At 33.5% G+C, this 21713-nt stretch overlaps 3 protein-coding genes across 4 annotated transcripts; 2 read left to right on the plus strand and 1 right to left on the minus strand.

The window, feature by feature from the left end:
* Positions 1-2058: 2058 nt before the first annotated feature.
* Positions 2059-20666, minus strand: LOC111624778 (cuticle protein 14-like). 2 transcript variants are annotated; one of them, XM_023367717.1, is made up of 5 exons: positions 20597-20666; positions 9893-9977; positions 2778-2986; positions 2616-2708; positions 2059-2528 (listed from the first exon to the last, which is right to left on the minus strand). In XM_023367717.1, exons 3-5 carry the CDS (start codon positions 2781-2783, stop codon positions 2187-2189), a joined length of 441 nt encoding a protein of 146 aa, XP_023223485.1. In that variant the 5' UTR covers positions 2784-2986; positions 9893-9977; positions 20597-20666; the 3' UTR covers positions 2059-2186. The 2 variants fall into 2 exon arrangements, with proteins under 2 accessions (XP_023223485.1, XP_023223484.1); XM_023367716.1 differs by lacking the exon at positions 20597-20666 and adding an exon at positions 11683-11761.
* LOC111624794 lies at positions 4153-12427 on the plus strand. The gene is made up of 6 exons (XM_023367745.1): positions 4153-4267; positions 4340-4432; positions 4506-4848; positions 6654-6706; positions 11859-11960; positions 12029-12427. Exons 1-6 carry the CDS (start codon positions 4262-4264, stop codon positions 12425-12427), a joined length of 996 nt encoding a protein of 331 aa, XP_023223513.1. The 5' UTR covers positions 4153-4261.
* On the plus strand, positions 19011-19668 carry LOC111624795 (cuticle protein 14-like). The gene is made up of 3 exons (XM_023367746.1): positions 19011-19016; positions 19091-19192; positions 19261-19668. The coding sequence occupies exons 1-3, from the start codon at positions 19011-19013 to the stop codon at positions 19666-19668; spliced, it is 516 nt and encodes a 171-aa protein (XP_023223514.1).
* Positions 20667-21713: the final 1047 nt, after the last annotated feature.

Raw genomic sequence — 21713 nt, forward strand, 5'->3', positions numbered from 1 at the left:
CGTAACGTTCCCGACAAAAAGTTAAAATTGTGTGTGGCGCCACCTCTTATGAGATTTTATTTAAACTTTTTACATTATTAATTATTATAAAATTCGTATTCGTCTTTACCCTCAAAAAGCTTGAAGGTAAAGACGAATTTTATTTTAAAAAAAATTGTAAATGCAAATAAGTAATAAAATCATTAAGTATGTCCACGTTCGAAATATGACATATGATCCTCCTCTATATCCTCACCCTCTCGACTTTTAATCACAAAAATTTAATAGCATCAAGCCCCCTAATAAAAAAACCTCACTGCAAAATTTCAGAAATTTTCGACAAAAGGAACAGAAGTTGTTAAGCTTCAAACTGGGCGAACGAAATCGTACTTCCTACACAACTAACATCCATATAAATGGAAAAAAAAACAATTTTTGCATTTCTCGACGTTTCAAGGTTCCCAGAGTCCAAAATGTAAAAATCTTGGGACCATTTTTTAACCGATCGTCATACTTTCCTTCCGTTATATATAACAGATGGAAAATTAAAAATGTGAGGCCTCAAGCTATGGACTCATAAGAAGAGAATATTTAGTTTAGGCCTATGTGCCAATTTGGCCCTGCTTATGATACTCATATAGGCATGGAGAAACATATTAACTATATTTATTCGCATGTTCTTACAAAAGCATGGTGTTATTCGCATATACCTTGAGCTGTGCGTTTACGTATTTCATGTCCTTTTTCCGATTTTTCTGTACCACATCTTAAAATGCGTTCAGGAATGCTGAAAAATATTAATTTAGACAAAAAAGAGTAACGACGAACTTGACTTTATGCAAAGTTAAGAAGCAAAATTAATCACGTGCAACGTCTATATTTCATACAGATTGTTGCAGAAGAAACCAACTTGTTATACTGACCGTGTCATTCAATCATTTATGAAGATCTTGGCTTAAAAAGAAGAGCAAGCAAGTTTGTTCTTCTGATATTGACTCAGGAGCAGAAACAAGAACGTCAAAGGGTCTGCCAACATGTGTTTTTAATGGTGATAACGACAAATTATGGGCAGGTAAATTGATAATAGGCTACGAGAATTGGGTCGTTGGGTACGATCCGAAAAAAAACTAATCAGTTAATGGTTGGCAGTCACCGACCCAAAACCGAAAAGCCAGATTGACGAAGTCCAAGTTAAAGGTCCTACCTTTGAAAATAAAAGTCTAGGCTGTCATGAATTCATGCCAGAAGTAAACAATCAACCAGAAAATGCGGAAACGCATCTGTCCATTTTGTAAGTTGGGGAGGCTGCAAGGAAAAAAAATAATAAAAATTGGTGCACTCAGAATTGGTTTCTCCATTACGAAGATGCTCGACTCTGTAGAGATCATTCAGTTATTTTTTTTTATTATTAAAAAATAACAATCCCACACTTCCTCTTCCATTCTATTGTCCAGACTTAGCTCAGAATGATTTTTCCTTTTACTAAAATTACAGATGACTCTAATCAAGCAAAAATTGATTGAAGTTTTAAGAAGCCTTTGAAAGAATGATTTTGCTGCGAGTTTTCAGAACCGGAGAAAGTGGAGGCATTTTTAGATACAGAGGATCCTTTTTAGTAAACTATCAAAATAAAATTGTGTCACAGTCTGGAAAGTTTTTGATCATACCTTGTACAAAGAAACCTCGTGTATTATTATTTTAAAAACAGATATTTTTAAAACGATAACTTCTTAGTCATGTTCTCTGATATAAATAAATCTGTGCCAAATAATCCCCAAAGCTTGGTTTTCCCTAATATAATCCCTGCTAAGGAAGTTTCTCTGCAATACTTTCTACACGCATTGTAAAGCCAACGCGATCGTCACTCGCACTTACACGTTTATCAAGTTTCATACACGACTTTAATGATATGAATTAGTAATTTAATCCTAAACGTAATGAAAAATATGCATACCGTTTAAACTTGCCCACAACTTAGGTATAACCTTTTCATTTTGTATGTGAAAACTCGATCCTAGCACCACGTTAAATGTTGCGAATTCTTAATTTTGCAAATAAGAATCAAGAGAATTACTTCATGTTTAATTTTATTATACATAAAACACTCACACCCAGCAGAGTTTTAGCATACCTTGTGCGTTTATTTATGCAAACAAACAATTTATAAAGCAACGAAGAGTGCAGATGCTAACAAAATGCGATTGTTTTTACCAAAAATGGCCGGCGTATCCCAAATGTGCACCGTAGTATGGGGCTCCGTAATGAGCTAATGGTAAAGCAGCGTGGTGAAGAAGACCTGGAGCGATGGCACCTTTGTTGACTGCTGTTGCAGCTGGGTCTTTGGATGGATCGACACCTGGTTCGTTGGTGTTGATGGTGGCACGGAAACCGGCAGCATCGGCTACGTAGTTGACAACTCGTCTACGTCCATCGGCATCAGTCAAGCCGTATGAACCAACTTTGTTGCCAGCGATGTCTCCAGATTCCCTACGGAAGGTGCCTCCTGTGGCGTGGCCTTCGTTGTACCCGAAATTGTAGTTGCCAACGGGCTGTCGAAAGAGAAAAAAAAATTCCATTTATTTAAAATTCCGTTTAGAAACTACACGCAAAACGTCAGAAAATAAAGAACTACTTACATCCTGATTACGGAATTGGGTGCTGGCACCGGTACCAAAGTGGTACAGGGGAATAGCCTGAGTGGCTGCAAAGAGGGCGACGAGGATCAGGTACTAAAAGAGTAGGTAAAATTCATTTTACGTTCGAAGTATTTCGATATATAACCTATGGTTCTTACTTACCTTCATGGTTAGCTGTGGATGAATCGTCGATGATGTTCTGCTGAGATTTCTCGAGAGTTTATATACTACATCTTATTGGATCACGTGACGAAGGAAGAGGAGGAATTTTAATCGTCCTCCGATTTCTCTGCCTTTTAGACCTTGAATCACAGCGAGTAGAAGTTCACCTTCTATCTGAACTAGGTCAGATAACTTCATAATAGGCACTTCTTTCGAGATAAATAATTGTTAACGTTGGGTGGAATATTTACTATTATGGTTATTTTATATTATTTTATTATTATTATTATATAATAAAATTTTTGATACGTCTATTGTATTAACTTATTTTTTAAAGTTTTGTTTCTGTAAACACCTTCGAAGAGGGACATTTTGATACGGAACTTAATCGGACGAATCTTCAAAATCGCAGTTTTGTAAGAAAGTTACGATTTTTAGACACGGAATTCAAATTTTATATAAAAAATAAATTTTGTACAAAATTTATTTTTTACATAAATTAATTCAAATTATCTATCACATTCGCACATTAAAATTAACAATTATATGTGAAGATTTATTAGAATCGAAGCGAGAAAGATCGAAATGGGAAAAAATGGGTTGGATTCTTTTATAAAATATCGATTATTCTGACCAAATTATAAAGGGTGTGGATTCATTTTCTACCATGGACCAAACACACGTTTCTTCTCTAGGCGTTGCTCTCTTCCTTTAAGTGGATACGTAATGAATACCCTAGGAGTTTACACTTTGGGTGTTATGTACAGTTAAACAAACCTCCGGACAACGGCCACTGACGAAAACATAGAAACTGGCCTTTATTTGAAGGTTATTCCTTATGCATTTTTATTTTTTAAAAAAAAAGCAGTTCCTGAAAAAATTTTATTTAGGAATTATTGAAATTATAATACATTCTTGTAATTTTTATAAATTTTATTAATATGACTTAAGTTATTCACGAACAATTGATTTTCCACATTCTATTTTGTTCGATTGCTCATGGCTTGGAATGCTAAATTATTTAACTTTCGAGTCGTCGAAGCATTGTTCTTCGATTACTCACGAATTAAAAATTGTAAAATATTATGCAAATTCCTTTAAAACTCCGCTTCCTTAATTCTAATCGGAGAAATTCTTAACCTTGTAAATTACAATGCGAGCTTCCTCGAAGGACAAAGCGGTTTGGAATTGGATCAAGAACAACAAAAGAAATGGCCAAACTTCTATCATTGGCCGATCAATAGAAATATTGGGAAGTGCACGAAGGGTGGAGATCGTGACACCCGGTACTCTCCCCATCTCATGAGGGATGAACTCATGACAAGGTCGACTGGACGGGGTGGATCCAATGCTATCTTTTGCGGTGAATCGGACCACGGGGTGGAGCCATACTACTACGTCAGTTGGGAAAAGAGTATTTAAGGGTGAGGAAGGAAGAGAGTAAGCACCTTGCTTCGGTAACTTCCTCTCTTCTATCAACAATCATGAAGGTGAGTTAGAAAGGAAGCTAATTAACCGATATTTAATATTGAAAACGAAAATTAACTTTTATATCTTTCTAGGTTTTCATTTTACTCTGTGTCGTAGCAGCCGCTTATGGCCAACTGCACCTTGTACACCCCAATGGTGCTAGCAGCAACTTCCGTTCTCAGGACGTAAGTCGAATTTTCTACAATAAAATGCACTCGTCCGGGAAAAAGTTTTTTAAAAACCCTTTTATCATTACAGCTTGTAGGCAACTATAATTTCGGCTACAATGAAGGACACCCCACTGGTGGAACCTTCCGTAGAGAATCCGGAGATATTGCAGGCAACAAAGTTGGCTCCTACGGTCTCTCCGACGCCGATGGTCGTAGACGTGTTGTCAACTACGTAGCCGATGCTGCCGGTTTCCGTGCTACCATCAATACCAACGAACCAGGTGTCGATCCATCCAAAGATCCAGCTGCAACAGCAGTCAACAAAGGTGCCATCGCTCCAGGTCTTCTCCACCACGCTGCTCTTCCATACGCCCACGGTTTGTATGGCGCGTACGGTCATCACGGTTTGTACGGCGCGTACGGTCATCACGGTTTGTACTTCTAGAAAGGCCATAGAAATCTGCACGACTCCCTCTCTACTCTTGCTTTGCTTAATGTAAATCTCTTTGGTGTCCCGAGATCTTTGCTGTCGATACGCTTTGGGCTATTTGTATACTTTCTTTTGTAAGATTGTTGATGGATAATAAAACAAAATTATTATTTGTTAATTTGATCTCAGACTGAATTCATATAAATATTCGAAGGCCGCTGATAAATTTTTTTTACTAAAAAACATGGAAGCGCAAAGTAGTAGCCTAGTCATTCCTGTTGAAAACGAGCGAGGAATGTAAATTACAGAAAGAATCAACGCCCAGAAACCAATTAATCTAACTCAAGGGTAATCATTTATGGATCTCGTCTATAAATTGTCTCTACCTGTCACGATAGAGACCTTCTAAATTCAATCACCCGTACATATAATTTATCAAGAAATTCAACTTGATATTCCAAGATACTGCTGCATGTTATAATAATAAAATTTTATATTAAACTCGAAAAAAGTTAATATTTCGTGGGTTCGCACCTCACCAACGGGCCTGTGGAGTTTTCTAATCTTTCTTTACGTATGTAACACTTAAATACGGGCCAGTTTTCCATAAAAAGTTTTCCTGGAGTCACCCTCTAGGCAAAATTACCCACGTGTTACGTAGCTATATACTAACAAACTTTAAAAAGTACCTAACAAAATTTTCCACGGGCAATGTTTTTCCTTATTGATGTTTCCAGTGTTAATTATTGTTGACTTCCTTATTGTATTAAAATAAAAATGGCTCTTTGCCATGTGCATTGATAAAAAGATTGTGAAAGCACGAGGAAGAAGAAAGGTCCTTGAACATCGAAGCAGACACAAGAGGAAGAGGGTGCGGCCGATGACTCGACTATAGGCAAGGACGACCTTGAATGACCTAAAAAAATGACCAGCCAAATAACTGGTATAGGCGTTGCGATATTATTGTTGATCAAACAATATGTTACGTCGAATTCTATTGCTTTTTACGTATTTTCCACTGAATTAAAACGTTTCTGGTACGCAAATAATTACATTTTTACAATTTTAATGATGATTTATGTTTATATAAACGCTTTCGCAACTCTTACATTCACTTAAATATTAAATTTTTCCATTATCAAATGGAATATTCTCTTATTCGTTTTAAATCTTCAATTAAATATTCATCAATTTTTACGGTAGCTTCTAAATGATCCACTGAAATTAAATTATCGATTAAATTAAACTTATGCAATCAAATTTAGCTTATATTAAAAATCTGGTTTAATAAAAATGTTTTCACGTAACGTAAACAATTAATATGCAAATTATGTGCAAGGAAATTTGCATATATGCAAATTACGTTGTTTCTATTGTAAAATGGTAGGCAACGATAAAGGGAAGAGCGGAGGGAGGGGAATGACGGAATAAGGTAAGGAAGAGAATTATGGAATAAGGTTAGGCGGGGAATCATGAGATAAGAATGTTGCATTCAACACGAGGACAATATGCCAAGGAAGAGTGCCTTCCGATAAGACTTTCTATGAGAAACTGGTCTTATTTAGGTGCTAGACACATGAAAAAGCAAAAAAGTCCACGTGGCTAGCATGTTGGTCAGGTACGAACCCGCGACTAACTACAGTATTCAGTGGTTTTATCCACTGGGCCACTAGTAGGCCGAAGTGGAGCGTAATCATGCGTCAAAGTTTATAGAAAAAACTGATTCAGAGCCATTTCTTTTTAAGAAAATCCCAAATAAAATCTAACAGATTTTATTCAGTTAAATTCGTTGTATGTTTAGAACAGGATCAATTGGAAGGAAAAATAACGACAAAGAAGCGTCTTACGAGGTGTATTTGGTACTTTGTATTATTAAAAAAATAAAATATAAATAAAACTTAAATTATATGATATGTTTTATAACCAATTAATGTAACAATTAAAAATCAAGGAAAATTAATAAATAATAATTAATTTAACAATAAAAATTCAGGACAAAAATATATTTTTTAAATATACATAAATTTGAAGACGAAAACAATAATTTGAAGTCTTAGAACGTTCTGTAACACAGGAAAATGATTTATGGCGGGGAATTACAGTGTATATTAGGAGGGGAAGAACCTGTATAGAAAGGTCAACACTATCTGACTATCAGAGTAATGTAAGTATTCCCTATAGGTTCTTCCCGCCTACTTACATATACTGTATAATTCACGGCTGTTATGCATAACAGAGGGAAAGTATGGCGATCGATCAAAAATTGACCCCCGAAGTTTTTTCATTTTTGGACTCAGAGGACCTTGAAACGTTGAGAAATGAGAAAAAATTTCGGGTTTTTTTTTTCTGTATGTATGAATGTTAGTGTATGTTGAACGATTTTGTTCACTCTCTTTGAAGCTTAATAACTCCTGTGCTTTTTGTCGAAAATTTCTGAAATTTCGCAGGGAGGTTCGTGTCTTAGGAACATTGATGCTATTAAATTTTGATGATTAAAGGTTGAGGGGTGGGAGATAATGAGGGTCGTGTGTAACTCCAGTAGGGTCGGACTTAATAACAGTTTTACTCGTTATTAGCATTTACAATTTTGTTTTATAAAACCATCCCTACCCTCAAAATTAAACTTTTTGCCATTTTATAATAGTTAAAAATATGAAACGTTTTTTTTAAATAAAATAGCATAACAGATGGCCCCACACGGGCAATTTAAAATGTTGCCGGGAAAGTTAAGCAACTCGTTGCTGGATTTTTGCGTTTTGCAGTTTTATTATTATAAATACTCGGGCCAATAACTGCATAGTTTAGTTACTAAGGCACCCTTTCCCAATCCTTACCTCATCAATTCCCCACTTCCGTACTTAAATAGTTTCTCTATTATTCATGTCCTTCATTTTAAAACACTCTCTTATAAAATTAATCATAATATTCCTTAAAGAACCATACAGTCCTAGAAATATTTAATCATGTATACATGGATGCATTATCACTATGCATCAATGTATATTGTCTATAATGGTTAATAAATGGTTTACACTACAGTTACAAAATACAAGAAGACCACGATGCATGTCACGAGAAGGGGTGAAAGTTACCTCAGAGCCAAATCATGTTAATGGAGATAGGATGAAAGCGAAGTAGAGGAAGACCAAGATGAAGTGGCTGGATATAAATGGAAGTAAAGGTAAAGGGGTTGAGAAAAGAAGGAAAAATATCTGGCGAAAATCGGATACAATGGAGGAAACTCGTCAAAAATCATACCATGCAAAACTGTGTTATATACAAAACATAGCGTATTATTGTATTACTGTACCGTATATTGTATATTAATAAATTGAATAAATGAGCTGATTTATCATTTTCAGACAAATATTATCTTTATAATCTAATTTTTCTATATTTTACAAAGTATACAACTTTCTACCTCTTTCGTAGTAATGGCCTCCATTATTATTCTCGTATTATTTATAAATATAACGCAAACGATTTTTATTCCATGTTTTAGTGATTAAATAAATATTAATTTTAATAATTAATAATTTTTTTTTGCAAAATGATCGAGTAAATCTCCACGCTTACCTCATTCTTTATGATTTTTTGACGAACAGAAAAAAGATGGAGGCCGATAAGAGATGATTCCATCGACATTCTCAGTAAATAATTCCGTAAAACACATACAAAAATATAAACAAATCACGTGTAAAATTAAATAATATTTGTGAAAATATACTAGAAATGTTTCATCTTCTTTGCTTGATGGCTACAAAGTTAAAGGTCTTGTAAATGTGTTATATGCAAAGAAGTTTGCGCAAAATAACAACATAAAATAAACAGTAGAAAGTTCGCTAATCCGGTTTCTGATTACTCGGTCCGGTAATTGATTAATGTCCGGTAATCCGGCATCCTCTGAAACAGTAGCCGATAATCCAAAATTGTCGGTTATATGCTAGTATACAATAATGTGCATGTATAGCTTTTATATACAGTAGACCTATATCTGGATAGAAAATAAATACTGTATTATGTGCACACGAATCATTAAGCATGTCGAGTTTGTTCAATGACGTGTACATTAACGTTTTCGCAGGCTTTTTCGTCAATCTTAACAACAGTATAGTTATGTACTGAATTGTCTTCAAGTAGATTAAAGAGCGTGCGTGTACACACCGGAAGCGTACAGCAACGTGCTCTGGTACAAAACGTACAGCAACGTAAACATTGCTGTACGTTTTGTACAAGCGCACCTTACTGTACTGTAATACATGCACTTTTGAATTGGATCAGGTGTTAACGAGCCAAAATTATTCATTTAAGCTTCAAACAAAGATAAAAAATCACTATTTTATACACTAATTTCTTATATTTTACCTTATAAAATAAAAAAATTAGAGTCTAATAGCGGGTATAGAAGCAGAACTTTTTCGTCACACAACACCTAGCAATGTTTATCGAAGAGAAATCCTCAAAAGCGAAGGAAAAATAAGCTTCTAACCGTAAATTTCTCTCTTAATCATCTTTGTTTGGATGCTGCCAAAGATTTACTTCTCGAGAGAAGAATGAAATTTAACTTTTTAACGTTAATCATAATCATTATCTGTTATATAAAAATAGAATAATTAGGTAAAAATTACGTATTAAAATTAACATTCGAAATCTGATATGAAGCCATTTTGGTTCTGAGAAACAGAATTTGTGCATGTATAAAGTACCTATCGCATTATGAGATATTATAAATAATGAGTAATTGAATTTAACGCCATCAAAGGGATAAATTATGAATCAGAAATCCACGAAAAGTTTAATCCATTAAATAATATACAGTGGAGTTTTTCTGGTTATCTTCACGTGCTTAACACCTAAATAGGTAGACCATTTTCCACAGAAAATCCACCGTTAAGGCAGATCGCCCGTGCAATAAGGTGCAAGTTAAAAATCTTTTTAACTTGATAAATATTGTTCTTTAAAATGTTATAAAAGAAAAAATTCATAGTTTTTTAAATGTAAAATAATTTAATTTAAAAAAAATTATATAAAATTAATTTACTTACATCGTACGCCTGTAAATGTAGTTTCACTGTCGATCTTGCAACTTTTCGGGACGAGCTCTTGTCATTAAAATCGTCTTAGATTGATCTGAAATTCACGTTTTATAATTAATTAATGTAGAAAAAGTATTTAATTTAGTCGTTTCTTTAAATTAAACTTTTATTTTGTATTCGAAAGTAATCAAAAGTTACTTCGATCTCTATCCTTTCTCTCAATTTATTAGGAATTAGCCTACGTTGCATAGAATATTAAATTTTTAATTTTTTAATATTATTCATAACTTTTCATAATTATTTTCTTTATAGATCCTATGTTAACTCTAAAATAGTAAGTTGTAAATGGTATAAATTTTGTAACAAGAAGATGAGTAAATTTTAAAGAATATCAAATTTAAAACACAATATTTAAGTGTAATATTAAATACGATATTTAAAAATTTGTTTATAAAATTCTTAAATGGGTAATAGGATCCGAGACTGGGCTTGTTGTGGCCCTCAAACATAACAAACTTTCCTACTCCATAAAATAATGATACGTGTAAAATGTGAAGCCCTTAACTATAGATTCATAACGAGACCCTAAGCTGCGGCTTATTTAGCTTATGTGAAGATACGGCCTATTTCTGAACATAAATAAGTAAATTTCACTGTAATTTTCTTCAGAGCCACTCACTCTTTAGGATTCAGTGAACTCATCGGATCCTAAAGACGTGAGTATCTCTCATTGTTTACTTAAATAACACTTTTAATACTTGGATAACACAGCAATAAGGATGAAAGATTAGGCTCTAGTCGAAAATAAATATTAATAATGTGTTACACATTACCAAAACCAGATAGAGAAGGGCTCCAGGAGAGTACTTGGACTCGGAGGGGGGCCTCAAAATGAGTCTTATCTAAAAAAGACCTTCTAAAGCTCCAAAACAGAATTTCACAGAGTCATTTTGATAAGCTATTTTAAATTATTTCAGCGCTAAAATAGAAGAATTTAAACTATTGAAGAGTTGGAAGCAGCAACCTTACCTCTTTCTTTCATATGAAAGAATAATCTGATGCAATTCCTTCCTCTCAAACTGTGTATATCAAAAGGGAACGTTATATACGTTCCCTTTTGATATATAGTTTGAGTGGAAGGAATTGCATCAGATTCGTGTTTTAAATTAATTAACATGCGCGATGAGCTGTCCTTCGATATCAGTAAAGGCCATAGATTCAATATAATGTTAATGAATTTATTTTTAGAAATCCTGTTTATTTTTTAACAGAATATTTTTAACTTAGTTGTTGAAGATACGTTGGCGTGAATAGGAAATGAGATTTTTAATAAAGTTTCTTTGATCTTTTTAAAATTTACCGAAAATTATTAGAGGTAAAACGCAATTTTAACGTTATTAAAGTATCTTTATCAAGCATTAATGAAGATAAACAATTGCTATAAGTATTTAGGATTATTTTTAAACTTTTATGCATAGAAGACACGTTTACCTCCATACAAATCTATGGTGCCTTCTTCCTAACATTCGGTTACGAGATAAATTGACAATAGTGAGAAAATTTTCTTAAACAAGTTGCTTAAAAGTTATTTTAACAATAAATTATTTAGAATTAATCATCGAAAATATCACGCGCTAGTATCGTGATTTTGACTTCGAGAGGTCAAAAACTGCCCTCAGAGATGGGGGTACCAAGGGCGTCAACCGCATTTCGAATGTATTTCGAGGTCATCTAGGTATGGAAGATGAGGAAGATGGAAAACGAAGATGAAAATATTGCATCAGCCACTTCAAACTGACCTAATTTTCTTCCTCTCCAACAGTATAAAAGCTGAATCTTTTCCGACACGGAGCATCTTGCAACGTTCATCGATCGAAACAAGTCAAACCCTGAAAAATGAAGGTAAGTGTATACTTTGTAAATATAAATAAATAATTAAGAAAAGCTTCTAAAAATGCTTTATTTTTTTCTGAAGCACCTCTTGTTGTTCGCTCTTGTGGCTGCAGCCAGAGCTTTGCCACTTTTACCGGCATCAATTATTTCAACCGGTACCAGCATCCAGCAGCGAGTGCAGGACGTAAGTTCTTCAATTACAAATTCTTCTTCCAAATAACGTAGATTGTAATTGGCCCTTTCCTTCATTAGCCTGTAGGAAATTACCAATTCGGATACACGGAAGGCCACGCTACCGGCGGCACTTTCCGTAGAGAAGTAGGAGACATCGCAGGCAATAAAGTTGGCTCCTATGGACTCACCGACGCCGACGGACGTAGAAGAGTAGTCAGCTACGTAGCCGATGCCGCCGGTTTCCGTGCTAAGGTAGACACCAACGAACCAGGTGTCGATCCATCCAAAGACCCAGCTGCTGTAGCCGTCAACAAGGGAGCCATCGGTGCACCCATCCTTGCTGCACCCTTAGCCGCTGCTCCATTGGCTCCCGCTCTTGCAGCACCTCTCGCTTCTTCTGCACTAGTTGCAGGAAGTCCCCTCTCTTACAGCATTTCTATCCCATACATGGGTTTGGCCAGTCCTTTAATCATCTAAGTTTCTTTACTTTTGCAAGTTGGTTAAGGTTCTTCTTTCTGTATGTTGCCTCGTTTCCTGTTTCTCCGGTGTTTCTTCCAACAAATCTAGAAATGCTTGTGAAATTTTCAATGCAATTGTAACTCAGGAATTCATGTAGAAAATTAATAGAGAAAATAAAATATATATATAGTATATATGTAATTAATTTTGTCTGAAATATGAGAATTACATTAAAATCACATGACTTCCGGTCCAGACAAAGTTCTTATATAGGGACACCGAAGCTTTCCATGTTTGAAAGCTTAGGTGCCGATAACAAATCTCTAAAACCCTATATAACCGCGATATAACGAACTTATGCAGCGTCACTTCGTAAATTGCTTATGAATACTTATGAACAGATTTTCCCTTAAAATATTAAATGCAATTTAATATTTTAAGGGAATATCTGATGGAGTCTATGCAATATTTCGAGAACCAAACTCTCGAAATATTGCATAGACTCCATCAAAACACAGCTGTTGTTTGAGCTACTTCGGTTAAGCGTTACGCTCGATTTAGTGCCAATTTCAGAGATGAACAAATGGTGGCACTTAAACTAGATTTGACTGCAATTATTAATATAAATGATACAAAATACTGGAATGGTTGTAGTTAAAGTACCCCTATTTAAAGCTATTTACAGAAATTTGGCATTCAAATGTAACCAGATCTGGTATGGTGACATTTCAGGACATGCCAAAGACATTTCCATAAAAAAAATTAATACCAAAACGCTCCACTTTTGAATTTTTGGCGCTTCCAAAAGCGCCAAAAATTCGCGAACTTTAATGTTTATATCTGTATTTCTAACTCTAACTTCCTGTCTGGAGCGGAAGTCATTAATTGTTTAGTTGTGGAAAGACTTAAAAAGTGCAGTTTATCGAGGATATGTTGCAAATTTAGCAGTTTTAAAAAAAACTTTATGACACTGCATATGAGAAATATCACAGAGGATCAAATAACCCCCTCCCTCCCATCCAGTGTGGATGTCATTTAAGGACAGCCTCTATATAGACGTACAGTACCTGTGTAAGATGAATATTGTTTAATTGATAAATATAAATATATCAGTAAACTATGAATCAAAAATTTGTTGAAGAATTGAAATATTTTATTAACACATTTCATATAATTAACTACTGATAAATTACATACAGAATCATATCTTATACTTCTCTTAATACTCGAAATCTTGAAATTATTGCCAATGACAGTCTGTTTCATGTGAAACGTAATTTGCCATTGGTTTTTCTCTTAGCTGCTTAGTGTCTACAAACACCCAATGTCTATTTTTTATACAAATTCGGTGTCAGAGGAACTTTTAATTAGTTTGCAGATGTGTGAGAAGAAGATCCTCCAAATATCCTCAGATCTTTCATCTGCACAGCTTAAGTTTCTATGGTTATGAATGGACTTCCTGGTGTCGATCCATCCAAAGACCCAACTGTAATAGTCATCAACAAGGTGCACCCCTCTTTGCTGCACTGCTCCATTGGCTCCGGCTCTTGCAACATCTATCGCTTCTTCTGCACTAGTTGCAGGAAGTCCTCTCTCTTACAGTACTTCTATCCCACATCTGGGTTTGGCCAGTCCTAAAGTACATACTACAAAGTTTATTCATAACCATTCGGAGTTAAAGTCTCGAAAACTTAACTCATTATTTTTGTTTGGTACCCACCACTTCTGCTAATCGCTTGTATTTCATTCTTAGATACTAATCGTACTATTATGTATGAACATTGCCTTAGATATTTTCTTTATCGATAATTAAGACTAGCTTCTTATGGATTCTAGTGAAAGAAATGGCTACTGATTGCAAAATAAAAGTAACTTCTAAGCAATTTTCAGAAATAAACAAACATAATTAGCTGAACATAGCACAGCAATGCTTAGAGGTTACCTCACTGGTTAAGGAAATTACCTTTGTTTCTGTTGCATAGAAATACAGAAATAGCAAACAGCAGCATAAGATATTTTATATTCCAATTTCTTATTATTCTTTTACAGGAATAATAAAAAATTGGAAAGGACAAATAACTGAATGAATGGAAAGTTTCAATCAATACAATCAAGCAAATAATATTAGTGTAATATAATCCAGATTATTCGCATTTTTCACCGAATGCTCGCCCTCTGGTGTTTAAAAACAAAACTATTCTATCTGGGTCGTTTGATTCATTCTTGTGTATTATCAGCAGTAAAGATGAAAAGCAATAGAAAAAGCAACGCTTACTGTTGGTTCCAAATTGCAATTTCAAAGCCTTACGAGAGCCTGACATAAGTTTTCGTCTATTCCCACACGAAAAACGGGAAAAGCAGATGATTATTCGGAAATTGATCGGTTACATTTATGAGCTCTGAATTCTGAAAGAGTGGATTAGACTGTTAAGAATTGGCAGTTTCCCGATTGTCCAGCTTTCACAAACAAGTTATGCTGTCAATTTTAAAACATTTTGTTAAAATTTAAAATGCCGGTAATTTTGTGTAGGACATAGGGTCGGATTTAAGCATTTCGAAGCCCTAAGCTGAATTCTGTAAGGCCCCTTACCAACCCTTCACGATTTTAGAAGTCAATCATAAAAAGAAAAGAATTAAACCAGACTATGACTTTGATTTAATATGGATATTGGAAGAAAAACACATGAGGTTTTACTAGTCTTCTGTTTTATAACTAAGTTTAATTAAATTTTTATACCCATTCCATTAAAAAACTTTTTTTTTTTTAAATTGGTTTTATAAATTTTTTAAAAAAGATCTTATGTTAATTCTTAGAAAAAAATTAATGAAATACTACACAAAATAAACAGTGAAGTATGTTTTGTTGGTTTGTAAAAAAATGCTTATTACAAAATCTGACTTCAATTTTCTTTTTTGTACAAATGTTTGAGGTCCCTTGAAAGTCGAGACTTTTTACTTGTAAACCCGACCCTGATGGGACAATGTCAAAGCTGATGTTTTTAACACAAAGGGCACAAATATGTATAGAACGATCTCACTCATTTGTTTCGATACCACATAATGACGTGTCCCGCTAACAATAATTGTTCTCTTTCTATAAAATTTCTCGATAAACAGCTACAGGCAGCATATATCATTATATCGGACAGTAATATATGATTAATTTTACATTACTAGTTACAAGCAACCCAGATAAAGTAGCCATTTTGTAAAAATGCAGCGCCCTCTATAGTTCATGAAAAACGCGAATAGAATATTTTAAATGAAAAATTAAAATTACTATATGAGAAAAATCTAAATAACTTTAAATATATATGAGGTTAATATGTAATACAAAGAGGATTGGGATAAGATGAAGCAAGGAAGAGATGAGAAATTCCTATTTTAATAACTGGAAACGGTATAACAGCGAAATAGACATTTCTATTTAATTAAAATTAATTTGACAAAATTTTAAAAATAATAGAAACGTTGTGTATTTAAGAACATGGCAATTCAAAGAGATTTCTGGAATTTGGCATTCTAATACAAGAGACTCGTAAGTTAATTAAGGATCTCTTGAATAATTTTTGTCTTATATTAGTAGCGTGTTATAACTTCATGGAGCCCAGGCAAATCTGAATTAGGGAGCCCCCATGTACTGTACAATGTTGACTTTGGACATTTTTCGTCGGGGAAAAATTTTTTAGGGAATGTTTTCTTACAAAAGAGTGGTTTGAGGCCCCCTGTTGATGGGAAATTTCCTTTTGCCCATAGGATAACGCGTTTAAGTCTTGTTTAAGAAGCGATTTCAAAACGGAAAAAGCTTAATGAATATATGTTCAATAAAGTCAAACAACATTAAACTTTTAGTAAATAGAATTCTAGTGTAGAGAGACACTACTGCGCATTATAAAATAATTTTACTAATTCTTTTTATAAGTTTATAATTAAAAAGGCTGTGACAATCGTAATGTTTAGAAAATGACAATGTTAAGAATTCAAAGTTTATAGAGACATTTAAAAAGAACACACTCCCAATTCCTTTATAACCTTTGGAAAATAGGAGCATTTTTTGTAGTCCAAAAATGCCTTTAAAAATTAAAAATAGAACAAGATGATCAAGATAACCGAGAGACTAGCGTGAAGGACATACTACAAAACGTGTTCTTCATAAAGAAAAAGTTGAACTTTGAAATGAAGCCGAATAGAAACTGTAGAACCAAAAAGTGTGCCCGGTACGTTAGAATCAGATTTACTACCGCTCGCTTTACAACCCCCAACTTTTAAGTTGTGATACAGGGGTATACTTTAATTTATATTTACTCTTTAGTATACAAATTATCGCTATATACCGTTGCAGATATTTTCTCATAAATTAAAAATTTACATAACTTTATGATAACATTATATTAAATGGTAGAGTTTGCTTAGCGACGGCTAAGCAAACCGTCGTAAATCAAACTCTAATTTCCATTAGGTTTAATGTCAAATTAGCCGGCCGGGAAGATAAAGAAACCAGTTCAAACCTCTGGAAACCGGGGTGGACTCAGAATTTTTATAGGAGGCCCGTCCCTCACTCACTATGCCGTCTTCTATTGTAAGATTTTTATATCCATTATGGGTTTGACCAAAGATCCTGTTACAAAAGCGGTTCCGTTTCCGGAACACTGTGAGTTCGGTCGCGGGTTCGCGCCTCGCCAGGACGGACTGGCCATGTGGAGTTTTCCGGATTTTCTCCATTTCTGTAACGCCTGAATAGGAGCCAGCTACCCTTAAAAAGACTTCCCGGAAGGCATTCCCCCAAATGTTACGTTGCCGTAACTTAACTAAACAAACAAACCTGTTACAAAAAGAAAAATATTATTAATGCAGCGAGATGAGGCCCCTAAGAGAATACATTTAAAGAGAGTGAGGCCCCAGCCATAACCGTGAGGTCATGTGTTAATGAGTCCCTGCATACAGTACATTCATTATAGGCATAGACACTATGCCTATAATATATTATATATATAATATAATAATAATATATTAAGAATAAAATATATTTTAATTATTTGTTTTAAATGTATTCTAGATGTAATTTTAAAGATCCAAAATTCTAGAAATGATGGATAATTTTATCATCCTCTTCCGCTTGACAACAAGCTTGTTACATTTTGTAGACTAGTAATACAAGTAATTATTTTAATACAGATTTTTTTATATGACCTTGTCAAACTAAAAATAGAAGAATTTTCTATAAGATAAGACATTTTTAGTTGGCGTATTCGATTATTCACTTGAACGCCTTCTAAAAATGACCTTCCTTGAAAAGATCATCTAATCCAAGAGTTTAATCTCATTAAATTTCAGAGAAATTAAAATTTTTAATTCTTATCAATACTGGTACTTTGAAACTAAATAAAATTTGATGATAAAAATTGCAAAGTGCCTGAAAATAAATACAATAATAATTTTTGTTTGAATTACTTCTTATCAATACATTTGAATCTGTGGCCCAAAGCTAAGTTATAATGTATAGTACAAGAGGATCTTCCTCTATACCAAATAATAAATAACACGTGTTAACTGTTTTTGAGGATGGAGCAAGACCCCTTCTAGCGTGAGGCCCTAAGATGTTGCTTGTTTAGCTTACGTGTAAATTCGTCCTTGATTCTTCGGAAGAAAACTTTAATTTCAGGAGTAATTCCAGGTCGATTCTCGTAATATAAATTCCGAATAAAACACTGAAAAATTCTTTTCAAAGCTATTTTTCATGTCATGAGAGCAGAAAACTTGATTTCTGTGGTAAAATATTCATTAAAAGTTTTATTTTTAGCATGTAAAACGTAAAATAAATTTGATTTCGATGAAGTTTGCGACATTTTCTTTTATTATTAAACTTTTACAATATCCAAAATTGTACCTTTATAATGAGAAATAAATTAATGTTTTCCTTAATAAATCTTGTAGTAAAAGCCAAAATTTCATTTGGAATCATTTTATCGTGTGATATTTAAGAAATACATAACAATTTAAGGTATCAACATGAAAAGTCACACCAGGAATCTTGCAATCCGCTCTTCAAATGCTCAAGTACACCTTTGAAAATTCATATGAATATTTCTAGACATATTTCTTTTATTTGTAATAAATTTTAAAATATATTTCTACAGGAATACATTAAATTACAAAAAAATTGCAGTGAATTTACATATGCGAACTATCTGCAAAATCGCAGAGATTTCACATATTAATGGTTTAAAATTATTGTTTTCTTAATTCTCAGCATATATTCGAGGGTTCGAAAATATAAACAAGTTTGATGAAATTTTTAAAAGAATTGCATCATTTGATTTCGATGATCACGTGAAAAATTCATGATGTTGGATTGTGGATGACAAATGGCAATAATCTATCAGGGTCGGAGATCGCAAGGGCGTAACATGCTCCGAACAAATCTCGAGGTCATCGGGAGTTGGAGGATGAGAAAAAGATGGAAAACGAAGATGAAAATATTGCATCAGCCACTTCAAACTGACCTAATTTCTCCACCATCCATGAGTATAAAAGAAGAATATTTTCTGTTTCAAAGCATCTTGCAGACGTTCATCAACTAGAGCAAGTCAAAATCTCAAACATGAAGGTGAGAATTTGTTTAATGAAACAAAAATTAATAATTAAATTTAAGTTATATTAATAATATATTTTTCTCTACAGTACTTCTTGTTGTTCGCTGTTGTGGCTGCAGCCAGAGCTTTGCCATTTTTACCGGCATCAATTATTTCAACCGGCACCAGCATCCAGCAGCGAGTGCAGGACGTAAGTTCTTCAATTACAAATTCTTCTTCCAAATAACGTAGATTGTAATTGGCCCTTTCCTTCATTAGCCTGTAGGAAATTACCAATTCGGATACACGGAAGGCCACGCTACCGGCGGCACTTTCCGTAGAGAAGTAGGAGACATCGCAGGCAACAAAGTTGGCTCCTATGGACTCACCGACGCCGACGGACGTAGAAGGGTAGTCAGCTACGTAGCCGATGCCGCCGGTTTCCGTGCCAAGGTAGACACCAACGAACCTGGTGTCGATCCATCCAAAGATCCAGCTGCTGTAGCCGTCAACAAGGGAGCCATCGGTGCACCCCTCCTTGCTGCACCCTTAGCCGCTGCTCCATTGGCTCCTGCTCTTGCTGCTCCTGCTCTTGCAGCTCCCGGTCTTGCTGCTCCCATCGCTTCTGTAATATATGCAGGAGGAATTCCAGCTTCTTACAGTTATTCTATCCCAAGTTTGTTGTAATCAGCTCCATAAGATAGAACTAAATTCTGTTTCTCGTGTCTTTCCACCTCTCTTGCTCTTAGCTCAAATTTTTATAAAATTTGTTCAACCGAAAGGATGCTTTCTTGTTGGGTGATAAAATGTAAGAAGGAGTGAAAAATAAATTTAATACAATTAAAATTTTGTGATCATTTATTATAAACATTTGCAAATGTCCTCTGTACGTAGACCCATCACAAGCGATGTAACTGAAGACATTGAGCAATTAATTTAATTCTAAAAATTTAATTATTAATAGCGGCTTAATTGAAAATATAATAGTATCCAAATAGAATATAATATTCGTTTAATTAATTATCATTCAATTTAAATACATCGTGTAGCAAGGAACCGAACCACCTCCACATTTTGCAGGACCCAGTACAAAATACAAGTGAGGGGCCTTTTCAAGACGGCGAGGGCCAAACATTAACCAAACGTGCGGCACCTTTACGCACCTCTAAGCGCTCCCACGCTTAGAGGGCTTCATAGGTCCTCTTGTACATATGAATTCCCATGTTATCTATATTTTGAAGACTTATATAGGTATAACCTGTATCAGGTTGTTAATAAGGTCTACTTCATAAAGATATAAACAAGTAACACGTGTATAAAATTAGTGTAAATTGGAGTCAAGTACAACATACTAGAAATAAACAATAGCAGTGACGTCAAGGGAAAAAAAGAGAGAGAAATTTATAACCAGTCAAATGAATGATTGTTTCGCTTAACCAATGGGCATCTATCTAACAAATATTGTTTAATTTAATAACATCAACATTACACGAAAACACTCAGAATTTGTTCGGTTTCTCAAGTAATAAGTTTATAAAAGGTAAATATAAAATTTATATAAATATATTTATTTATAATCATTTAATTTAAGTAATATAAATAAAACGAGACTTACTTTTACATTCCTTGCCCAACTAGTTTCAGCGATGACACTGAGCTCGGTATCATCTTCGTATCATCTTCGTGATGTCACTAGAAATCGACCAATAGTAAGTATGCATATATATTATTTTCAATTATTTAATATAATATATTATGTTAATAAAATCTACTATTAATTTATTATTATTTAAATTCGACAAAATGTATTAATTAGTAATAATTTAGTTATTATGTTAATCTCAGTTTATGTAAATTTTAAAAAGTTCAGTGCCATCTTGTGTTATTAATTAAAGTTACAGAAAAAATTTTTATTAGTTGCGCCATCTTTTGACAATTAAATAATAAAAATATATTTTTATGTATTTTGTAAAATTTTAATTTAATATTTTAATAAGAATAACTTTAATTATAGTAAATGTGTTTTTTTAAATATATTCTAATAAAAATTAATAAATTAGCATCATCAAGTATCATTTAAAGTTATCAAAAGTTATTGTCATTTAAATAATAATAATAATAATGAAGTGATGCATATTTAATAACTAAAAAAATTTTCTAATCGATTATAATCGTTCAATTATAATCGATTAATCTATTAATAAGAATAATTAATCGAAACTTCAGATAGAATAATAATTAAAGATGTCAATGGGAGGAGACATTGACATAGAGTTTTGGCAGCTTCATGTTGTCTTTAAAGGCATCAAACTCGAATATGAATCATTCATTACTATTAATGACAATTGAATAATTTATTAATTAATCGAGTAATCGATTAATCGATTAATTCGAAATTAAGATCGATTGATCAATTGTTTTATTAAACTAATCGATTGACTTAATAATTCGATTAATTAATCGATTAATTATTAATTTAGCCAATCGATTAATTTAGACTTTTCCCATTAATTTTCTAAAGATTATCACACTTATATATAATAAATAAGTAATCAAACTAACAGTTTAATATTTTTTGAGTCAATTTTAATTAATTATATATCGATTAAAATCGATTATTTAAATCAATTTGCTTGATTTCTATTATAATCGAGCACATTGTAAGTCAGTAATTAACTGAAATTTCTCTCTCCCTGTTTACGGGATATATAAAGTTTTATCATAAATAACCG

Source organism: Centruroides sculpturatus, unplaced genomic scaffold (assembly GCF_000671375.1).
Source record: "Centruroides sculpturatus isolate CEXI.00-Female unplaced genomic scaffold, Cexi_2.0 scaffold330, whole genome shotgun sequence".
Taxonomy (NCBI): domain Eukaryota; kingdom Metazoa; phylum Arthropoda; class Arachnida; order Scorpiones; family Buthidae; genus Centruroides; species Centruroides sculpturatus.

Coding starts and splice junctions, on each gene's coding strand:
- LOC111624778 (XM_023367717.1), bottom strand. Junction 2,529..2,615: donor CCCAATTCCGTAATCAGGAT/GTAAGTAGTTCT, acceptor CTCTTTCGACAG/CCCGTTGGCAACTACAATTT.
- LOC111624794 (XM_023367745.1), top strand. Junction 4,849..6,653: donor CGGCGCGTACGGTCATCACG/GTTTGTACTTCT, acceptor TGTTTAGAACAG/GATCAATTGGAAGGAAAAAT. Junction 11,961..12,028: donor TCCAGCAGCGAGTGCAGGAC/GTAAGTTCTTCA, acceptor TTCCTTCATTAG/CCTGTAGGAAATTACCAATT.
- LOC111624795 (XM_023367746.1), top strand. Junction 19,193..19,260: donor TCCAGCAGCGAGTGCAGGAC/GTAAGTTCTTCA, acceptor TTCCTTCATTAG/CCTGTAGGAAATTACCAATT.